Source organism: Sceloporus occidentalis, unplaced genomic scaffold (genome assembly GCF_023333645.1).
Source record: "Sceloporus occidentalis isolate IW3139 unplaced genomic scaffold, rSceOcc1.0.p SCAF_1, whole genome shotgun sequence".
NCBI classification, from domain to species: domain Eukaryota; kingdom Metazoa; phylum Chordata; class Lepidosauria; order Squamata; family Phrynosomatidae; genus Sceloporus; species Sceloporus occidentalis.
The window spans coordinates 123,986,351-123,996,307 of record NW_028316981.1 but is presented as its reverse complement, the minus strand read 5'-3'; the positions used below and the strand labels follow the sequence as shown (position 1 = coordinate 123,996,307).

The 9,957-nt window shown below is 56.1% G+C and overlaps 1 protein-coding gene across 1 annotated transcript in view; it reads left to right on the top strand.

Annotated features, from left to right (window-relative positions):
- Positions 1–5,652: 5,652 nt before the first annotated feature.
- Positions 5,653–9,957, top strand: part of LOC149322084 (heparan sulfate glucosamine 3-O-sulfotransferase 3B1-like) — a 42,041-nt gene continuing 37,736 nt past the window's right edge. The window contains exon 1 of the mRNA XM_089534240.1: positions 5,653–6,239. Coding sequence (XP_089390366.1) covers positions 5,791–6,239 — 449 coding nt within the window. The 5' untranslated portion in view covers positions 5,653–5,790. The remainder of the gene's footprint in view (positions 6,240–9,957) is intronic.

Sequence of the window (9,957 nt, the reverse complement as noted above, 5' to 3'; positions counted from 1 at the left end):
CTCCGCAGAGAAAGAGCCTTTTCCCCCGGCTGTTTCATTCGTTTCATTCCAGTTAATCAAATAACGCTAGACCTCGCAGTGGAATTAATAAGAGGAAAGGGTCGTTTTAGTTGATGGGAATTATTAATGGATTAATGATGGATTAATACTATATTGGTTAGATTATGAAGTTATGAGTTTAATCTTTATTACCCTGGAATGCCTACTGACATCGGATCTCTAACTTTTAATAGAATAACTTGGAAATGTTGCTGGCTCTTAGGTTTGGAGGATGGCTCTACCATGAAAAAAGAGAATAAGCATCGCAAAGGCTGCCTCCGCACGGGAGAAATAAATCCGTTTTGATCACTTGAACTGCTCTGGCTCAAAGCTATGGAATTCTGGGAAGGCGCCGCGGCAAACTGCACTCCTCAGAATTCCATAGCACTGAACCACGGCCATAAAAGTGGATTGTTTCTCCAGTGCGGATGCGGTTCAAGTCTAAAGGAACGCTTTAGGCGGACTTGGATGCAAATCCCTCAAAACGGAAGCACTTTTAGCCACGCACAACGATCTCTGTTTTTAATTTATAATGTTAGCATGATTAGTTTAATTCCTTTTTTTTTTTTTAAAATCTTGTTTCCCCCCCAATGGAATCTGTCTATGAGCCGCCTTGGGTCCCAATCCGGGGGAAAGGCGACATAAAATGAAATAAATGATTAAATCAATAACCTTTAAACGGTCAACAGACAAGTCGGATACAAGCCTTAGGGCTCTTAAAAGCACCCCAGATTCAGCAGATAGCCCTTGGATTCGGGACTCTTTCAGACGATTGGACTTCAAGGGACTTCAGGTTTTGCCTTGATGGTTTGCGATGAGGCACATATCTTCGCAAACCAGAATGAAAAAAGAAAATAAACGATCTGTTCCCGCGTGGAGCCTCTTCACGTGAGAACGGCCCCAGGCTTCCTCGCCCTCATTCAACCTCCTCCAGTTTTATGGCAATGTAACAAAAGAATTTATTTTTTTAAATCTGTGAGCCGCCTTGGGTCCCTTCTGGGAGAAAGGCGGCATACAAATGAAACCAGTCAATCAATGCATACACAATAAACCGAGCAGGAGTAAGATTTTCCCCGTGTCCCAAAGAGCCCATGGCAGTTTGGGAGTGGCCCCACATCCCAAATCCAAATCTCCGTTAATTTCAACACTAGAAGTTACTTTAGCCGAACTCTCCGTCCGAGTGATGGAGCCTCAGACTTTAGCAACAGGATCTTGAGATTTTATTTATTTATTTCACTTTTTTTATGCCGCCTTTCTCCCAAAAATGGACCCAACGCGGATCATAAGATTTGCGAGGGAGGGAGGGTTTCGCTGCCGGATTTTCCACTCAAGTTTTCACATCTTTGAACAGATCCGAGGCTGCGCCAATATATATGGTTTCTATAAACCGAATCTCTTCCTGAAAATATAACTTCTTTTGGGGGGGGGGGGGGAGGGTGATGGATCTTTTCCGGATCCATATTTCCCATCCTCTCCGGGGTGACCAGACGTCCTCCTTTTCCAGGACGTGTGTCCTCCATTGCAATCATCAGTGCAAAAGGAACGCCAAAATGTCCTCCATTTTGAGCGTGTCTATAAGAAGCACAGGTTTACTACGAGTCTTTTGTCGCTTTTATCTGGTCCTGTCCTCCATTGTTTCTTGAATGCCCTACATTTTTGGGGTGCCGTGTTAGTTTCACCCCGTCCCTTTCCACCTTCTGTCCAGGAGGAATTCCAAAAAGACCTCTATTTTGGAACCTGGCTAAAAGAAGGACGATTTTCTATTTCTATAGTTTTGAACTTTTATTAGTCATGTCCTCCATTTCAGGGTGCTTTGTCCCTCCTTTGAGGATAGGTCCTCTGCTCACCCTGAACATGCCCGACCAGGAGGCATTCCGAAAGGTCCTAAGAAGCATGGCTTTATATGTAGATGCGTATTTTGAGCTTTTTATGGAGGGGGGTTATCATTGTTTCTTGAATGCCCTCCATTTCGAGGGGCCTTGTCCCTCCTTTGCTGTGAGGAGCTCTGCTCACTCTGAACATTTCCACCTTCTGTCCAGGAGGAGTTCCAAAAAGGTCCTCCATTTGGAGCCTGGCCAAGAAGCATGGCTTTATCTTTGTATATGAGTGGTCTGAGCTTTTGATGGGGCCATATCCTCCCTGGTTTCTTGGATGCCCCACCATTTGGAAGTGCCTTGTCCAGTGGAAGGCTATGGCAGAGGAAACTGTTTGGCTCTCTGAAACTGGAAGGTCTCTGGGAAGAGTCAAGCCGGATCCCTCAATCTATCACCTCCCACTCCTTTGGCGCCTCGGGAGGAAAAGGCCAGGGAAGGAGGACTTCAAGGGTCTGGGAAATCATGGACGGCAAGGGGACGCAGACACAGAGGAGTTTATCGCATTGGCTTCCCAGAGAGAGGGTTGAAACCCGCCTCTGTCTTCTCTCCAACCCTCCGGTGTCCGACGCGGCGCACCAAGCCTTGATGGAAAGGTTTGCTCCAGGGGTGGGAAAAGGGAAGCACTGAAAAGGAGGACAAGGCACAGTTCAATGGAGGACCTGAACTAAAGGAACAGCTACAAACACTCACACAAACATCAGTTCATGCCTCTTGATCAGGCCCCTAATGGAGGACCTGTTGGAATTCCTCCGGGACAAAATAGGGGGCATGTCCGGGAAAAGGAGGACGCCCGGTCCTCCTCAGCACTGCATCCTACCCAGGCCATCGGAGTGAGGAAAAAGTCTCTTAGGCCCAGATGGGAGGCTAAGGGAGAGGTCAGAGGGAATCTGGGTCGTGGGAGCGGAGTTGAGAAGCGGAGATGTTGCTCTTGGGAGAAACTCCCGGGGACACTTAGGAAGGAAGGAAGGAAGGCGGCAAGGAAGGTAGGAAGGAAGGAAGCAAACAAGCCAGAGAGGGAGGGAAAGGGGGAGGGAGGAAGACAGGCCCATTCCCTCCCAAGGGAAGAGCAGGCCCTCAAGCAGCAGGGACGTAGCTAGGATTTTAGGAAGGGGGAGGGTCCAGACTAAGTGCCACCATTATAATGGGGCTTGGGCACGGCGGCGCAGCAGAACACACCATTCATTTTTCTAATGGAAGGGGGGTGGACCCCAAGAACCCCCCCCCCTTGGCTACGTCCCTGCAAGCAGGGTGACCAGAAGTCCTCACCACCAAGGAGGACAAGGCACTGCAGAATGGAGGACACTCAAGAAAAAGGGCGGACCTGATCAAAGCTCCAAACACACATAGAAATATACATTCATTTCATATGAATTTTATTACAGTACGTTGTATTTTATTATGTGCTCAGTCCTATTCTTCCGAAGACCTTATCTACGTTCAAATGTCTTGTTGGCCTGTGGGTCCTCCACGACCAGGGTAGGCTTCCGAGGAGGCCTACAGTCCCTGCCAGGAGCCCCTTCCTTCCCTCGCCAGCAGAAAGCTTCCCAGAAAAGCATCGAGGGACTCTGGTTTTATTGCCGACGGCGCTTGGTGGGTTGAGCTCCCCGGGGGACAACAGCCCCAGAAACCACCGCAGCCCCCGAATGTGATCAACTCCCGGGGGAGGGGAGACACCGATGTTGTTGGACTTCCAAGTCCCAGCAGCCTCGGTCAGCTCATGTTGATGGGAGTTGCAGTTCACCTGCTGGAGGAGCACTTGGTTCCCCTTGTGAGACTACACCAAAGTCGCTCCTGCTGTTGCCACAGTCTGGAAAGGGATGGTCTGCTGGGCAAGGAGGGCCTCTGTTGCGGACGGGGTGGTGGGGGTTGAGAAGCATAGAGCTGGAAGAGACCCCAAGGCCACCCAGTCCAACCCCGTTCTGCCATGCAGGAACTCCCAGTCAAAGCATCCCTGACAGATGGCCATCCAGCCTCTGTTTAAGGACCTCCAAGGAAGGAGACTCCACCACACTCCGAGGAAGTGTGTTCCACTGTCAAACAGCCCTTACTGTCAAGAAGTTCCTCCTAACGTTCAGGTGGAATCTCTTTTCCTGTAGCTTGCATCCATTGTTCCGGGTCCTGTTCTCTGGAGCAGCAGAAAACAAGCTTGCTCCCTCCTCAATGTGACATCCTTTCAAATATTTAATCAGGGCTATCATATCACCTCTTAACCTTCTTTTCTCCAGGCTAAACATCCCCAGATCCCTAAGTCATTCCTCATAGGGCATGGTTTCCAGGCCCTTCACCATTTTAGTCACCCTCCTTTGGACACATGGCTCCAGTTTCTCCACATCCTGTTTGAATTATGGAGACCTGCAAAGGGCTATGGCCCTCGGAGGGCGGAAAAGGAGCCCGGGTCCCCTTCACCAGTGCTCTCTCCCTTTGCTGCTGTTGTTGTTGTGTGCCTTGGAGTTGTTTCCGACTCCTAAGGTGCACCCATGGCAAGGTTTCCTTGGCCAGATTCATCCGAGTTTTTTGCCCCTCTGAGGCTGAGAGGGCGACGGGGGCCGAGCTGGGATCGGAAGACTAGACTCTCCAGAGCTCCAACCACTAGACCTGCCCGCCCTCCTTTCCCTTCGGGGTCTCGCTCAGTCCTCCGGAGGGTGGCCCGGAGAGGCAGGGAGGCCCCGCTGGCTGGGAGGGCTGGGCACCGGCTTGCAGCGCCCCTTCCTGGCGCAGAGGGAGCCTCTGCTGCTGGTCTCCCACTCCGGGGTGTGTGTGTTGTGGGTGTCCCCACCGCCAAATGGAGGACTTCCTAAATAAAAAGGAGGACATGACCCCAGAAAAGCTCCAAACACTCCGGTCAGTATGAACTCATGCTTCTTCCTCCTGTTCCGAATAGAGGGCCTTTTGGAATTCTCCCCGGGAAGAAGGTGGGGATGGAGGACACGTCCTGGAAAAGAAGGACCTGCCCGGGAGAGCCCTTCCCTCCCGCCCCCTGAAGTCACCTCCTCCATGTCAGCCTCCTGTCCGGGAGGAATTCCCAAAGGCCCTCTTTTTATGAGCACCATTAGGAAGCATGGGCTGACCCTGATCCAGGAGGGGCTTTTCCGCTTTGATTCGGCCCCCCTCCTCCCTTTCCCCTGGAAGCCCTCCATTTGGGGTGCCCTCTCCTCCTCCTCCTCTGCTCACTCTCCGCTGGACGGAGCCTAGGACCAGGGATGGACCCCGCCGCCCCCGCCCTGGGCCCTCCCCTGGCCCCCATTTGGAACTGAGCGAACAAGCCCCAGGCCCTCCCTCCCTCCCTCCCCCTTCAGCCCTGGCTGCTCTTTCACGGCTCATTAGCCAATGAGAGGGGCTAATCGCCCCCTGCAGTCCCCTTCCCACGGGGAAGGGGAGGGGGCCTCCTTCCTCGCCATTGGCTGTCCGGGATCAACAAAGGGGGGCCTCATTAGCATGCGGAGGGCGCCTCTTATAGGCTGCCGGGGGGTGCCACTCAGGCCGGCCTCCTCCTCCTCCTCCTCCTCCTGGCTGCCCGCCCTCTCTTTCCCGGCGAAGGCGCTCTGCTGCTGCTGGGCTCCGAGGGCCAGAGGCGCCGAGGGTGGCTGCGGAGGAGGATGCGGCGTTCCCCGGAGGCGGGAGCCATGGTGCTGGGCCCGCCGCGGCCCCAGGGCCTCCTCCTCCTCCGCCTCTGGGCCCACGCAGCCTTCCCCTCCTCCTGATCCTGACCCGCCTGATCCAGCAGCAGCAGCGGCAGCGGCAGCAGCAGCAGCAGCAGCAGCAGCGCCCCCGAGGACGCCTCCCCGATGCCCCCGGGGCCCCCTCGACGCCGCCAGCGCTGCTCCCTGCCGGGCCAAGGAGGCTGGGGGTCCTCCTCCTCCTCCTCCTCTTCCTCGCCATGCTCGCCCTCTGCCTCCTCGCCTCCTGCGCCTTCGCCTTCGCCGCTTCCGACGACAGCCTCCTCCTGGGCTCCCCTGCCGCCTCCTCCTCCTCCTCCTCCCGGGCCCTGGCCAAGCTGCTCCTGCTCCGGGGCCCCGGCCTCAAAGGACAGCCCTTGAACCCGGCCCCGGAGGGCGAGATCGACGACGAGGAGGACGAGGAGGACGGAGGAGGAGGCGCCGCCGCCGCCGCCGCCGCCGGGGCAGCAGGGACCTCGGCGTCCTCCCTCTCCAGCTTCCTCAACGGCGCCGGGAGCAAGCGCCTCCCGCAGGCCCTCATCATCGGCGTCAAGAAGGGAGGCACCCGCGCCCTCCTCGAGTTCCTCCGCGTTCACCCCGACGTCCGGGCGGTGGGCGCCGAGCCCCACTTCTTCGACCGCAACTACGAGAGAGGGCTCCCCTGGTACAGGTAAAGGAGGGAGGCCCTGCCCCATCTTCCCCTTCTTCTACTCCCCCTTCTTCCCTTTCCCTTTCCCCTTCTTTCTTTCTTTCTCCCTTTTTTCTTTTTCCCCTCCTCCTCCTTTCCCTTCCTTTCCCTTTCCCTTCTTCTCCTTCTTCTGCCCCCCTTCTTCCCCTTGCCCCTGTCTTTTCCTCTGCCCATCCCTTTCCCCTTCTCCTCTTTCCCCTCTTCTCCTCCTTCCTCTGTTTGCCCTGTCCCTCCTTCCCGGCCTGGGAGGCCTGCGAGGGGCCGACGGAGGAGGGCCAGCAGTGGCCTTTAGGGCCCCTCTAGCTCTGCCTCCCTCCCGTCTGAGGCGGAGGGAAGGGGCCCAAGGACCAGGAGGCGCCTTGAACCCGCGGCCGCTTCGGCCAAGCGTAGCTCTCCTCGGGTTCTGAGGAGGGTCAGACGGAGGACTCTGGAGAGCCGGACTCGGGGGCCAGTCTTCCCCCCTTGCCCCCCGCGGCCGACTCTGGGCAAGAAGCCCCCTCTCTCACCTGCCTCCTCCTCCGGGGAAGAAGGCCAGGGCAGAGCTCCGCTGAACAAGCCCTTGCCAAGAACCGCCCAGGATCGGGCCGTCGTAGGAGGGTCTCCAATCCTGGGTCGGAAAGCCTTGGAGGGCCCTGCCCTCCCCCTGGCCTTCCCTTGGGCCCTCGGCGGGGTGCCCAGGCTTGGCCCTCCTTCCCCAGGACCTTTCCCCTTTCTGCCCGGGAGGCAGTCCGACGGGGGCTCCAGGGGGAGCAGGGCTAAGCCGGCATTGACCTCGCTAGCGTTGGCTTGCGCTTTCCTGGGGTGGCCTCCTCCCTTTCCTTGGAAGGCCCTCCATTTGGCGGCGCCTGGCCCTTCTCCGTTTCCCCGGACTCGGCCTAAACCCGACGTCCGCCCCGTTCCTCCTTTCGGCCGCCCTTCTCCTCCCGCCGATCCGCTGGTCTCCCTTTGGCTCCATGTTCCCCGGCGGGAGGCTGCTTTCCCAGCCCTGGCCCCCCGCTCTGGCATTCTGGGCAGCGGGGCTGGTTGCGGCCCCAGTTCAGGCTCGACGGGGGGGAGGGGGACACGCGTGGCCGCTTGTTCGTGGGAACCCCGCCTGGAGCAGTCGGGGAGGGTCGTGCCCAGATGTAGCCCGACTCCTGGCGGCCCTGAGGAGGAAGAGGCCCCTCCGAGGCCCCCTCTCTTCCAGGGCTCCGCTCAGGCCCTTCCCGGACGGAGCCCTCCAGATGCTGGAGTCTGGCGCAGAGGGCTCCCGAAGGCAAAGGCTGCGCTCTGAGACAAAAGGCTGGCTCTCCCTCCGGGGCACGTCCGGCCTGACTGCTTCGAGGCCCCCCTCGGAAGATGGATCTGCACCGCAGCCCTAAAGCGCTTTCGCTGCCAGGGCTCCGTCTTGTGGCAGCCTGGGATTTGTAGTTCGGCGAGGCCGCAAGCGAGCTTCCCCGGGGGCCAGAGCGTGGAGCAAAGGGGGCCCGAGGCGGCCGCCTCTCTTCCGAGCGGAGGGGAAAGGGCGCCTTTGCGTCCGGGACCTTCAGCCAGGCTCAGCATCCCAGACGGAGCCACAAGATGGAGCCCTGCGAGAGTGGAAGCGCCGCCAGCCCCTTTCGGGCGGCCAGGTGGAAGCCCCGGGAGGGCCCGGCGGGGGGGGGGTCTCTGTGGTTGTGCGCCTTCCCAAACCCCGCTCCCCCTCCCCCCTCCTTCCTTCCTTCCGACGGCTCTCTTCAGCCTCCAGCTTCCCGGCTTCTTAGTGGGTTTCGAGGGGGCTTTTCTTTCTCGCTTGCCCTCTTCTTTCTTGGGCTCCTCAGCCCCGACCTCCACCAAAGGGCCGGAGAAAAGGAGGGGGAAGGGGACCTCTTGGCGCCGGGTGGATGCCCTTCGAAAGGGGAGGAAGCGTCAGGCGGCACACTCTCCTCCGTCAGACGCAGAGGGAGAGGGAGAGGGAGAGGGAGGCTTGGCAAACCTCTCGGGGGTTGCTGTGTCGCACCTCTGAGGAGTCGCAAAGCTAGTCTCAAAGGTGCTGCTCTAAGATCTCTCAGATTCTAGAGACTAACGTGGGCTACATCCTGTTGCATTCACTGGGCTGGCTCTTCCAGCACTCTGAACGGAGGACAGTAACATTGAAAAGTCACAAACCCTTTCCCTGGCCCACCCAAAAGGCACCCAATGCAAACTTCCCCAGCTCCTCCGCCGGCCTCTTCATCGGGCAGAGAAGCCAAGGGAGCTTGGAAAGCTTGCATCATTCATCATGTCCTTGGGGCATTTGGCTTGGTCGGTTAAAAGTTGCACAGTTTGGTGGGTTTGGGATGTGATGTTGCTTTGCTGTGTGGCCAACAAGGCTACTGCTGAATGCGTAGTCTAAACTGAGCAGAGAAGGCACTCCTTGTGTGTGTGTTAAAGGCACATCTTCCATTGAGAGGGAAGATGTGCTTTTAACACACACACACACACACACACACACACACACGCAAGAGACCTGGGAAGCTGTTGGCCATGGCTGCCAAGGGTGATCAGCCTGCAAAGGGATCTTGTAGCACCTTTGAGACTAATTGGGAGAAAGAAGTTGCAAGGAAGAAGTTACCTTGACTGGAGCTTAGGCTACAGCTTCTTTTGTCCAGATAGTCTCAAAGGTGCCACAAGCTCCCTTTGCAGACTGATATTCCTGACCAACCTCGCCATGTCTCTGACTTCTGTCCTCACTTGGATGGGTTGTGGCAGTGTGCGCAACATGGAAGAACTATAATAAAGCTTAGCGTACCTGGATTGGTGCTGGCAGGCTGAGGGATGTCTTATTTCTTATTTTATTTCTTAATTTCATATCTTTGCCACCTTTCTCCCAGAAAGGGACCCAAGGCGGCTCACAAGATATTGGTTCCAAAAAGGAGGGGGTTACCAGCAACCATGGCTTTGTGTATTTTGGGCTTTACCATTTGGTTTCAATAGTAAGTACATTTGCAGTCTGGCAACGCAAATTCTCCTCTCAATCCCGAAAGCTTGCAGAGAGTGGAAGTGTTGAACAGACAGGCTCAAGTCTCTGCTGGGCTCAGTGGGCAGAGAAAGCTGCCCTTTTCAACATCTTCAAGGGCTGCGTATTAAATACTGGAGAGGATGAAAGCGTCTGTCGGTGACCCGTCCGAGTGGCAACCTGCAGTGGCAGTCATTAAAGTCATGCCTAGTGACATCTACTAACTGCGTTTTTCAAAATAACACACAGCTCCATTCCTCTCCCCCCTCCCTCTGTAAGGAAAACTTGAGATGCTTCTTGAAGTCAAAGCAAAACTAAATGATAGAAAAATAAACCAAAGCCAAGTTATCTCTTTTGGGGCTCTTCCTGGGTTGCAATTCAATCAGACTAAGCAGCGCTCTCCTCTTCCAGGCCAGGATTGGGTCCTCTGTTTGTAGACCTGCCGCCTCCTTGGCTCCTTCCTCTTCAGATCTTTTGCAACTCCCACATCCCAGGGCTGCTCCAAGATTTGGTTGTTGCATGAAGGCTGGTGCTCATTTCTTGTTGCCCTGAATGAAGGACACACATTTAAGGGAGATGGTTTTACAGAGATCCTCCCCAAACGGCAACTTGTAGTTAATGAGCAGAGCTGTCAGGAAGATGAGAACCATTTCTGTGTTGCGGAAGGGTGAACTTAGGGAAAGTTTCCAACTAGTCTAGAAAGATGGGGGCTGGTGGGAACTTGCTTCTTAAAAACTCCCTCTC